Source organism: Phocoena phocoena, chromosome 1, assembly GCF_963924675.1.
Source record: "Phocoena phocoena chromosome 1, mPhoPho1.1, whole genome shotgun sequence".
NCBI lineage: Eukaryota > Metazoa > Chordata > Mammalia > Artiodactyla > Phocoenidae > Phocoena > Phocoena phocoena.
In genome coordinates, this window is record NC_089219.1 from 96,519,871 (window position 1) to 96,533,026 (window position 13,156).

The 13,156-nt window shown below is 40.3% G+C and overlaps 1 protein-coding gene across 3 annotated transcripts in view; it reads right to left on the minus strand.

Annotated features, from left to right (window-relative positions):
* The window catches only part of SORT1 (sortilin 1), a 69,467-nt gene that overhangs the window by 29,691 nt on the left and 26,620 nt on the right, over nt 1-13,156 (minus strand). For all 3 annotated transcript variants that reach the window (XM_065876638.1, XM_065876631.1, XM_065876622.1), the window contains exons 2-3: nt 10,800-10,859; nt 9,314-9,387 (exon numbers count right to left, since the gene is read on the minus strand). In XM_065876638.1, the coding sequence (XP_065732710.1) occupies nt 9,314-9,387; nt 10,800-10,859 (134 nt within the window). The remainder of the gene's footprint in view (nt 1-9,313; nt 9,388-10,799; nt 10,860-13,156) is intronic.

Consider the following 13,156-nt stretch of genomic DNA (forward strand, 5'->3'; position numbering starts at 1 on the left):
CCCTAAGCACAAGTCTCTTAATACATGCAGCACTCAGCTAGGGAAGACAAAGAAACTTAATCTCAACTCTTGGGTTGGTAAAGCTTTTCCCAAAAGTTCATGCCAACAATATCTTTGAGAGGTATTAAATTCCATGTTTAGATTTCAAAAGGTAAAAGAAAACAAAGTCAGTAGCTGTTTAATTTTGACAGGTTTAATACTATACACAGTTCTGTTACGATATATAATGCTAAAATCTTAATATTCATTAAGTTTCAATGTCCACGAGTGAGACCACTATGTACTGCAAGTTAGTTGCCCAGTGATAAACGCAGTGTACAGTGGTCTTCAATGATAGTATATATGACTTAAAAGATGGTACAATTTTGGTAGCAGCCTCAACAAAGAAAGAATCACAGAACCACAGAACATGAGAGATACAAGGGACTGAAGAGAACACCTTGTCCAAATCCCTCATTTCACACATGAGGAGGTTCAAGGGGAAGCAATTCATCAAAAGTCAACCAGTTAACTAAGGGCAAAGTTGAAACTACAGTCCAGTTCTCTTAACTCTCAGCCCCAAACTTGAGACAACTTTTAATTATGTGTTAGGAATTCTTCCTTTGCAACCTGTGGTCTTTCTCTTCCTTGCCAGGGATTGTGGCCTGGCAGGAAAGATCAGCTTATAGGAAGGTGGAGAGACACAGGAGGGAAGAATCTCTCAGTGTCTGTACAGGTCCCCAACAGAATGCTAAAGCAAACTACATGGGACTTTAAGTTGTCTTCCCATCTCTCAGAACATACAGAGAAGAGTCCTAGTTAAATAAAACAGGGATTAGGTACCACCCAACTGATTCCCGTATTACTCTTTCTTGGCTTTGGAGTACAAGAGTTCTTATCTTCCCAACAGCAGGCCACGAGATATGCATAGGGACTTCCCTGGTGGCGCAGTGGTTAAGAATCCACCTGCCAGTGCAGGGGACATGGGTTAGAGCCCTGGTCCAGGAAGATCCCACATGCCGCGGAGCAACTAAGCCCGTGCGCCACAACTACTGAGCCTGTGCTCTAGAGCCCGCGAGCCACAGCTACTGAGCCTGCACTCTAGAGCCTGCAAGCCACAACTACTGAAGCCTGCGTGCCTAGAGCCCATGCTCCGCAACAAGAGAAGCCACCGCAATAAGAAGCCCGTGCATCACAACGAAGAGTAGCCCCCGCTCACCGCAACTAGAGAAAGCCCACGTGCAGCAACGAAGACCCAATGCAGCCAAAAAAATAAATAAATAAATACATTTATTTTAAAAAAAAGAGAGAGATGCAGAACATGTCCTAGTTCTACAGTGCCTGTATCATCAATAGCTCAGACAACATCTTAAGTGGTCTGCAGTGGCTCGATTATCACCCGCTTACACGTTGCCGCTCCTTCACGACATCCCGGGGACCCTCCACAACCCTGCTGACAAGTCTGCTTGCTTTTCAAGAACTTGGCACAACAAACACATCCCTGCCCTTCAGAAAAATGAAGCGACATGAGCGAAACAAAAATCATCTGCTGCAACACTCTGACACTTTAGCCAGTTAAACAAATGGAGCACAGTGGACTAGTTTCAACCTGGTAGGATTTAAAGCAGGGTTTTGTGGAGGCCGCGTTGGGCTCAGGGATGTATTTTAATATAGCACTTTATTTTAAAGTAGCTTTATTTTTTATCAGCATTATATCAGCATACATGATATATCAGGAAGAGGAAGTCAATGAAACACCCTGAAAGATAAATCACTTTTCAAATTCCATATGATAATAGAGATATGAACAGTAGTCAAACATTAACAAAGCCCTATAAAACCATCTGTTTCAGAAATAAGTCTTTTTAATAACAATTCTATACCTCAATCCTAATATCTGCTCTTTCTGGTTACTAAAAATAAATGATCACTTTTGCTTAAATCTGTGGTATAAACACACATAAGAATATGTACATTTATAACAAAAAATAGTGCTGGAATACAAATATTTTTGGAATAGAGCCTAATACCCCCAAAGAACATGAAAAATCTAGACATTTAAATAAATGGGGAAAAAAAGGTAATCACCACATGGAGTCCTGGTAAGATATAGCATCAAAATTCCTAGTAAGTAGAGAATGGACTTGAGGACACGGGGAGGGGGAGGTGTAAGCTAGGACGAAGTGAGAGAGTGGCGTGGACATATATACACTACCAAATGTAAAATAGATAGCTAGTGGGAAGCAGCTGCATAGCACAGGGAGATCAGCTCGGTGCTTTGTGACCACCTAGAGTGGTGGGATAGGGAGGGTGGGAGGGAGATGCAAGAGGGAGGAGATATGGGAACATATGTATAACTGATTCACTTTGTTATAAAGCAGAAACTAACACACCATTGTAAAGCAATTATACTCCAATAAAGATGTTAAAGAAAAAAAATGTGTTGAATGGATAAACCAATGAATAAATGAACGGATGCAAAAAAAAAATTCCTAGTAAGATGAAAGACTCAGGAGGGCATTTTTCCAGAAGATTCACATGCTGACTGACACTCAACCCAAATGTCAATAGCCAAGGATTACATCCTTGTTTTTGAGAACTTTTCATTTACAATAGAGAGGAACTGTGACACCGGGCATCTGACCTGCAGACATTTAACGAGAAGTAACAGTAAAAGAATCCTGGGGCTTCCCTGGTGGCGCAGTGGTTCAGAGTCTGCCTGCCGATGCAGGGGACACGGGTTCATGCCCCGGTCGGGGAAGATCCCACATGCCGCGGAGCGGCTGGGCCCGTGAGCCATGGCCGCTGAGCCATGGCCGCTGAGCCTGCGCGTCCAGAGCCTGTTGCTCTGCAATGGGAGAGGCCACAATTGTGAGGGGCCCACATACCGAGAAAAAAAAAAAAAAAAAAAAGAATCTTATAATATCTCAGAGAATCTTATATTTTACTTTTCTCAACAATCAAAAAAGCACAAATATCCTCATTTGGTTCGCTTTCAGGACTAACCATTTCTCTACTCCTTTAGTTCATTTTTGCCATGATTAAGTCACTATAAATTATTACATAAAAGCAACAAGGATGACAACTAAAAAAATGATAGTTTTATAGTTTTCACTAATGGTGAAAGCTTATACAGTTAATCTTCATGATTCACAAATTCCATACCTGCAAATCTGCCTACTCACTAAGATTTGTAACCCCATACTCTTGGCACTTTCCTAGTCATTTGCAGACATGCACAGGGCAGAGAAAAAAATTGGAGTCAAAAATGTTCCCACCTGAGGTCCAACAAGGGGCCACTCTGCCTTCTTGTTTCAGCTCTTATACTATGCCTGAGTATCGTCCTCACAGTCTATATAGTACCATGCGTTTTGCATTTTTGTGCATTTTGTTGGTGCTTTGCTGTTTAAATAGCCCCCCAAGCACAGTGTTGAAGTGCTGTTTACTGTTTCTGGAGAAAACACGTGAGTTAGATAAGCTTCTTTCTGGCATGAGTTGGCTGTGAGCTCAATGTTAATGAATCAATAATACACACAAGGTATCTTTAAACAGAAATACACACAAAACAAGATTATGTACTGATCAACCGATGAAAATGAATGTTGTGGTCAGAGGTGTGCAGGAACCTAATTCTGTATTTCCCCCAGGAGCAATGGTTCAGTATTCACTAATACAGTATTCACGGAGACTGCAGAACATAACTATCGTGAATAATGACAATTAACTGGATTGAGATTTCCAGTTAAAAGATCAGTAAGGAGAATGTAGGTTATTAAAATGTGCCAGAAGAATCACAGACCTGAAATCACTGCCAGGTAAAATTGGCAGAACTTGAATTTACATTAAACTAAACTCCTAATACTTCAGTCTCTTTTTTTACCCCAACTGTCTGATGCTACCTTATGTGTTTTTATTTAATATTTCATTGTGTGTTATCCTTATTGGAAAAGGATGCATGTTTTCTATAGCTATTTTGAAAATATAAGAGGGAAAATAAAGAGGGTAAAATATTGTAAGTAAAATCACAAAACTTTTTTTATCAGAAGGAATATGAGTATGTAACTGAGGTCCTTATTTTGCTTTGATAAACAAGACAACCCTAAGAATAGGTACTTTCATGGGAATATTTCTTAAGTGATGAAAACCACCTCGTTTCATGATTTTTATATGCCCTAGGTTTGTAAAAGTGAAGCTATAGTAAAATGCCATCATCATACATTTCAATAAACTTTTTCTTTAAGAAATAAAAAGCAGGAAAATATATTTTGTAGATGGAATTTATGCTAACCTTGTAACTAAAATATGCAGTCACTGTTAATGATCTACTGCAGTGAAAACTGAACCAAGCATATCATTAAAAATGTTGTCATAGGGGCTTCCCTGGTGGTGCAGTGGTTGAGAGTCCGCCTGCCGATGCAGGGGACACGGGTTCGTGCCTCGGTCCGGGAGGATCCCACATGCTGCGGAGCGGCTGGGCCCGTGGGCCATGGCCGCTGAGCCTGCGCGTCCAGAGCCTGTGCTCCGCAACGGGAGAGGCCACAACAGTGAGAGGCCCGCGTAACGCCAAAAAAAAAAAAAAAAAAAAAGTTGTCATAACGACATGCCTCGGAGAAGTTGGTTTACTGAACTTTGCTTTAATATCTGTTCTATATCTTTAAGTTATCCTTTTGGTTTTTTTTTTGCAGTACGCAGGCCTCTCAGTGTTGTGGCCTTTCCCGTTGCGGAGCACAGGCTCCGGACGCGCAGGCTCAGCGGCCATGGCCCACGGGCCCAGCCGCTCCGCGGCACGTGGGATCTTCCCGGACCGGGGCACGAACCCGTGTCCCCTGCATCGGCAGGCGGACCCTCACCACTGCGCCACCAGGGAAGCCCAAGTTATCCTTTTTTTTAAAACCTCAAGTAACATCCTGAAAAACTTACGTTGACTATGGAATAAAATTTAATGTGAAATCTCTCAGAGATTCCCTTATTAATTTCCAAAATCTGAACAACTCTCAACAGGAAATAGAAATCACAAATAAAATAGCCCAGCAGTTTTCTGGTAATTTGGTACAGAATTTTGCTGTACATAATGCTTACATGTGCTTTACTAAGTAGCTAATCTTACAATGAAAGGTTAGACTCAAGGCTCCATAAAACAAAAAGGTACAAAACATCTTTTAGTTGCCAAAAATCAAATTATCATCTTAACTGTAGCTAGTTATTTCCTTTTTAACTTCATATTTGCAAGTGAGAGGCAAATGTACTTTATAATCTATTATATGAATTAATATTACTTAACAGAGAATCAAACTTTATACTATTCAAACATGATTCCTTTTAATTGAAGATATTAATATATTATTCAATTCTACCCAAACACTAATGTCTAGGGACTTTATTTCCCAAATCTTTCAACAATCCTCTTTCACAACCTGACGACTGAAGTATGCTCCAACTCTGCACAGCTAATAGAGACAACTTCCTTCTCCTTGTGTGCGCCTCCATGCAGTACTACTCAAGGCAGGTGGCATGCGATCAGCTGCCTTCTATTTGAATCCCAAATGAACCTCTGAGTACATAAGATGTAGCAGAGAAAGATAATCCAATAAATAATACAATCATTAAAGCTGTGAAAAACAGAAGAATCTTCAGAGTAGTTTCAACAGGCTTTTAGCTTATTCCTCAGTTAGGCAAGCTCAGCATATTCAGGACTCATTTCGATCAAACTGCTCCCTCCCTTTCCCATTTCTGAAGCAACATGTGCCTCTTGGCTGGTGTGTCCAACAACATGAGTCACTTCAGACCAGGCCAGGCCAGCCCAACTGGAGAGGCAACAGGAATATTTACAGTTTCCACCTAAACTCTGGAAGAGTTTTCACTTCACAGCAGGGAGGAAGTAATTAATATTCAAAATGACCTTTGTAAAACCAACCAACCAAACAAACAACCCGCTGTGCAAAATGAAGAAAAAGAACCTTAGTAACATGATAGTATACCAGAAACAAATAGGATTACTCTCTGGTAAACTGCATGTTAGTGGTTTCTCACAAGACTAGACAAATATAGGATGGAAAAGGGCTGAGTCAGATGGTGGTAGGTATTTAAACAGTAACATAGTGATACCATTTTGTTTGGTTTGGTTTTGTCTCAAAGTAAGCACAACACTGAAAATCAAAAGAATAGGAAAAGAAGTCATGAAAACACATTTCACTCCCCACGGGTATGACGCAGGTCTGTCAGGTCCAGTTCTAGCCACAGGATTAAAGAGCACTATAGAGACTAAAGAGTGAATTCAGAAGGCAAGCAAAAAAATGGCTGAAGCAACAGATTTAGGAGATAATTCAACCACGAGAAGGAGTTTATAAAGGCTTCAAAACATGTAGAGATCAATCAGAGAGGAGGTTTTCATTTGCTACCAAAACATAAACTGGAAATAGGCATCTTCTGTGACATATATGTGTGATATTGATTACAGCGGCATTAACAATAGTGAAAAAATTAGCTACGACTTAACTGTCCAAGAGAATAATGATTAAATAAATTCTTTCTATCTAACAAAAATGATGGGTTACTAGCAGAGGGAATATGATAAGTATCATGGTACGAGCACTGACCAATCAGAATGGTTATAGTTTGCAACGCCAAGCGTTACTAACACCTGCATGTTGGCGGGGAAGGGGGGTGTGCATCTGTAGAAGCCACGGAGGCACCTGCTGTCAGGCACTTTTTATCAACTGGTTCGGAAGGCTTTCAATTCATTTAAAAAACTCTACCACAGTGCCAGTACATGCTGGCTACATACCATATCTGGCCGTTGGCACGGTAGCAGCTAAGAGCACCAAGTTCTTACTCTGTGCCAGGCACCGCAAAGCGTAACTCGCAGCAGCTCTAAGGTGGCCGCTATTATCATCTTTCCTTTACAGATGTCCAAAAAGACTCAGGAAGGTTAAATGACTTGCCCAAGTTCATTCTGCTCACAAATGACAATGCTGAGATCCAATCCCAGGCCTATATGCCAATAAAATTCGGCAACTTTACACTATACCATGTTGCTTCCTAGACTATCTAGCCATATGGTATAACATTATAGGGGAAAAATCAAGATAATAAACTGTAAATAAGATTACTTGACTTTAGGGTGAATTTTTTCTTTCTTTTAAAATTTCCAAATGTTTTATAATATGGTTACATTGCTTTTAAAAAAAAATTTATTTATTTTATTTTTGGCTGTGTTGGGTCTTCATTTGTGCGGGCTTCTTGTTGCGGGGGCTTCTCTTGTTGCAGAGCACAGGCTCTAGGTGCACAGGCTTCAGGAGTTGCGGTGCGTGGGCTCAGTAGTTGTGGCACAGGGGCTTAGTTGCTCCGTGGCATGTGGGATCTTCCCGGACCAGGGCTGGAACCTGTGTCCCCTGCATTGGCAGGTGGATTCTCAACCACTGCGCCACCAGGGAAGCCCTGCTTTTTTTTAAATGAAAGGTGCATTGGTAAGAAAAACTGTATCATAAAGAAAGATTTTACAACAGCAAATTTTTTTTAAAAATGGAAAGAGTTATTAAAGTTACAAAAATTTTAATGCATTTTTTCCCTTCTAAAACAGGATACTTTTCATATGTCTGAAATGGTTCAACTACTGTTCTAACTTAATAAACAAAGTCACCTATAAATTATAGCCCTTCTAGAACTAGGATTCTATAATACATTGTCAATCTTTATCAAACAAATCAAAAATATTATTAGTCTAAGAATTATTAGAGAAGGCAAGCCATTCATTCATTCAATTAATATGTACTGCCTGCCTGCTATGTGTCAGACATTTGGCTAGTTGCTAGAGAACCCCAAGTTAGTCAAGAACCTGCCTTCATGGAGCGTACAACAATTCCAAGATGGCAATTCCTTCTTGGCCTATTTTTAAGCTAAAGTCACTGTGTTAAAGGGCAGAGAGCACCATCTCCAGGCTCAGGAGCAGCAGTCAAGGGTCACCTATTGGGGAAGGGAGGTTGGGCTGATCTATCTCAGAGTTTCACTCCCACCTTGGCCAAGACCAACAATCAAAAAAGAACCCTGAGAAAGTATGAAGACTCCTGGGAGATCCTTTGGCCCTGAGGGTAATTTCTGTGTCATCTGCTGAAATGTCAAATTTCTTTAGGTCTCTAGGGGAAAAATGGGATAGAAACAAATGATTGGGAAGACAATCAACAACTTCTGGATATTAGCTGGTTTTGAATTTTATGGGTAAGGAAAAGAACCCTACTCTTTAACCAAACTATACTTTTTTAAAAAATGTAATTAATTAATTATTTTTTTATTTTTGGCTGTGTTCGGTCTTCATTGCTGCGTGTGGGCTTTCTCTAGTTGCGGCGAGCAGGGGCTACTCTTCATTGCAGTGCGTGGGCTTCTCATTGTGGTAGTTTCTCTTGTTGCGGAGCACGGACTCCAGGCACACGGGCTTCAGTAGTTGCAGCACGCGGGCTCAGTAGTTGTGGCTCACGGGCTCTAGAGAGCAGGCTCAGTAGTTGTGGCGCACAGGCTTAGCTGCTCCGCTGCATGTGAGATCTTCCCAGACCAGGGCTTGAACCCGTGTCCCCAGCACTGGCAGGTAGATTCTTAACCACTGCACCACCAGGGAAGCCCCCAAGCTGTACCTTTGAGAAGATAATTCTAAAGTTTTGTGAATGTCACAGTACAGACTATGGTTCCAGAACATACATTACCACAATCATTACCAGGCACTTTAGTAGGTCTGATCTGAGAACCTCCTCCTGATCTAAAAACAATGTTTGGGGCTTAAAATGTTAGATAAAAAAAAATTCACTTGGGGGAATTCCCTGGAAGTCCAGTGGTTAGGATTCCACACTCTCACTGTGGCGGCCTGGGCCTGATCACTGGTCGGGGAACTAAGATTCTGCAAGCTGTGCGGCATGGCCAAAAAAAAAAAAAAAAAAATTCACTTGGAAGATACAGTAAGTATTATAACTTCAGGGGTACAAAAACCATTTTTTGCTCATAATAAATAGAAAGATGGTTAAACACTAAGCTACCTCCCCACAAATATCCATTTAAATTAATATGCATACACCCCTATAGACACTTCCTTCATCTTCCTTTACTGTTCTGCCACTCAGTCAGGTCAACCTAATTTCCTTGGAACTAGATCCCTTTTCATACTTCTTCAGGTTGCTAAGTAGATAGATATTAAAAAGTGTGCTGAGTGTGACAGTCTGGTGAAAATTTAAGATGGCCAGAAGATCTTTTAAATCAACTGTTGGATCCCATCATGTCTAGAAAAGCAGAGAACTTACATTCACAATGCATTACTCAGTCAGATGCCCCAATCATATGCTAGGCATCTCACCTTCGATATAGCTTGGACTGTCCGAAAGTCATAATTACCAGTGGTACATGGAATGTAGTCAAGACGAGAATGATCTGGAGAGACAAAAGCATGCGGTAAGAAACATAGTCCAATTACATGCTTGCAACAACTGACCATCTGAACGATTGCCAGGAGCCCTGCTTCGTAGTAGCCTACATTGCAATACTATATCTGAAAACCAAGAAGGACCAAGTGATTAGGGCTTACAATGATTCAAAATCTCCACTCATTTTGTTGAGATGGTCTCATCACCTACACTTGAAGCAGTGAGACAGAGCTGATCAACTCCACATTACAGTAAAGGAAGGATTTAACTATTCTGTATTCACATTATTGCAAGATATTCTCAAGCAAGAATCATCTCTCTGCTTACAGAGGCTAGAATAGGGTGGATGCTCTAATAGAAGTCACTATGTCACATCGGTCCTTTTCTTCTTCCCCCGGCCGTTAGCTCTCCATGAAATCAATTTTTTAAATAAGCATTTTTCTAGAGAAAAATATGCATGAAAGTAAGATTGTGAAAGATTAGAACAAGAGGCTAGGGAGTCTCAAATAGCCATATAACAAATCTTGGAGACAGCAACTGTCTTAGATAAATGGATAAATCATGGGAAACAGGGAACAACTCAAATTTTAGAAGAAAACGAGACCTGCTTGAAGAAATTCTACCAGGAACTTAAGAATTAATTTATAACTTACTCTTCAGTGCCAAAATTATATTTCTTTCAGCTCTTGATACAGCCGTCACGTGCCTCAGTGCTCTGATGCACACATTTCTGGAATACTACAGGGGCATGAGCTATGGTCCCTGACGTTGTCAGGCAGGGTAATGACCGACACAGGTAATGCCAAGCCCTGATTCAAGACTTGAGGCCAATGAATCCTCAGCATCCCTCCTACTAGGAGATGGGCTACACAGTAGGATGGATAAGGGGGAGCTTATTGACTCTCCCATTCCCCCGATCCCGGCAGTACCTCCTCTGTGGTAGGGGAAGGGACAAAAGATGGAGCTAACAGCGATAAGCCCATGGGCGCTACAATCCTTCAACATTAACTGTGGGAAACGACACCGGAACAATACAGTTTGGAGGAAAAATGCCAAGATGTGCAATGTGCAGTTTTCCGCTTCCACACAGAAGTTTTCCCTAGTACTGTAAGTCTCCCTTTTCACACATAGCACTCTCTTTCCTCTTTCTTCTTCTTGCTCATCTTGATGCCAAGCAGCCACCAAGGACCAAAAAGCTGTTTATCTTCCTATTATGGAAGAAGGTGGTCACAAGATGTTCCTAGTTCTAAAGCAAAACAAAATCGACCACAGCTTTCTGAAAGTCTGTCCAGCAAACATGCATTTTCTACGATTGAAGTTGGAGACAATTTCAGAAGGTAAAACACTTAGCGCTTAAACTCCCCAAATCTACACCATCTCCTTGTTAGGTTGAATCAACAGACTCAAAACATTACTTACCCCAGTGGTATCTCCAACCCAGGACAAGGATACTGAGCCACTGAGATCATCAAACACATGCTATAAGGGAAAAAAAACCTCAATTTAGAAATGACATCTCCTCTTCAATCTTTGACTTCTTTAAATAATACAGAACACTATTACTTTCAAAGTAATTATGTTTATAATTATAAGGGGATATGGATTCCTGGAACAAAAGAATTGGACAAGATAGTATTTAACTACTTAACCTAAATTACAAATAAGTTGGAAATTTCAATTCTCTCTCATACAAAGTAAGCCAAGCAGATGAGTTTTCTTCACTGCACCAGATGGGGAGATGGGATAATCTATTTGCCTTCTCCAACAGAACTAAATATAAAGATATAGAAAGTATTCTTAGGATATTTTAAAACAAGAGATCACAGCCCACAATGACAGATATAACTGTAACCCGATCAGCATAGTTAAAATTTTTCTAAGCAGCCTTCACAGTACAGCTGAATAGCTAATAGCTGGATTCCTTCTGCTTCTAGGCTAACTCACCCAAAACGACAAGGGACAGAAGCAAGAGTAAATGCCCTTGTTTCACCTTTTTATTTAATAATAACAACAACAATAATAGTATTAATAATAATAGAACAACCTTAATAGAGATGTGGTGAGTGAGGAGACAAAAACGGGAAAGCTGGTATATTATATCCAAATTATGGTAATCACATTGAAATGCAGCTATAATAATTATTGTAGGTGCTTTTGAGTTTTGGTTTTCAACTACTTTCTTCTCTATTTTTAAAATAATATACATCCATTATAGAAAATGTGTACAATAGATATAATAAAGAAAATATAAATCATTCATAATTCTATCACCCAGAGATATTCAAGGTTAACATTATGTGTATAATCTACTAGTCTCTATCACTTTTTTAACCGAAATAACACCAAAAAGGCAGCATTAGCACTTGGTAAAAATTTCTTACTATATATATAGAAATGTATATAGTAAGAAATGAAGAGCCTTCCTCTTTCCCGCCACAGCCCCACCACCCAGAGGGGTTAGTAGTTTAGTCTATATTTCTACTAAATGTTGACGACTATGCTTTTCTTTTATGAAGACCTTATATATTATTAAGATTTAAAAAATCTTAAATATGTCCTGCCTTTCCAAATATGCGCAGTTCCTTAGGAGCTGAGGATATAATTTTATAGTCACGGTATGCCCTGTGCCTACCATGATACTTTGCATGCTCAATAGGCATTTGTTGAAAGTGATTATACATCCTTCCCAAACCACAAAGTTGATCTCAAAATAGAACATGTCCATAAGCAGCTGGTGGGATTCCAGCTGCTTGGTCACTCAAGCCACCATTCCCAACAGACAAGTCTGAAGAAACAGAACTCAAAACACTAACTGTTTTGCTTATCTTTTAATTTTCCTTTGTGGTCCTCCTAAATGGGCCACTGAATTCACCTATATTATTTCCCCCTGTGCTGTAAGTACCTCTGAGGTCGACAGAATCTCTTGTACAATCTCTGTAAATAGTACAATCAGTGCCACACAGACGGCTTGCTCAGTAAGTGCTGGTTAACTCTCAAACGCTCAGAGCTTCTCACAGCCACTGCAGGACAGAAAGGTTATTCATACATGTAAGCCGGCCAAGCATCTGAGAAAAAGTAGGTCTGCTAGAGACATCTGGAGCCAGAAGCTTAAAAACTGACACAGCAGCGCGTCTTGTAAGATGCCACACAGAGCAAGACAGCATGTTCTCTTGAGTGAGGATACAGTGTCTGAAATTACATCAATGAGCTCCTTGAGGAGAGCAGGAATATTCAGAGCTTCCACAAACACCAGATAGAACACATGGGCTAACAGTTACCTAAACAGAGGCTATCTTTCCAAGAAAGGTTCTGGGCAGAACAGCTGACTAGGATAAAAGAAAAATCCCATCCCAGGAGCTCTGGCTAGCTTGATCAAGCTTTCACTTTTCAGGCAATGCTCTACACACCTGACACAATCAGCAGACACTGGAATTACTCACATCTTCCTACTGCTCAGTCACAGAAAGAGGAGGATTATTAGATGACACTAGCAACCCTCAACTTAACCGGAACAAATCAAAGGATAGCTGACCTCATTCATCATCCAGAGTTCCTTTGGGAAAATGCAGGTGAAATTCATGAATTACAATTGTGGTCTTCTGCTACCCTTAACCTTCCCTTCCCTTCCCAACAACCAAGTAAATTTTACTTTTGAAAACACACAAACTCACTGAAAAACTCATCCACCTAGAGAAAAAAACAATTAATTTTTTATATTTCAGTTTTTACCACTCTTATACTAGAGAACGTAAAAGAGAAAAATGAAATCAGATCTA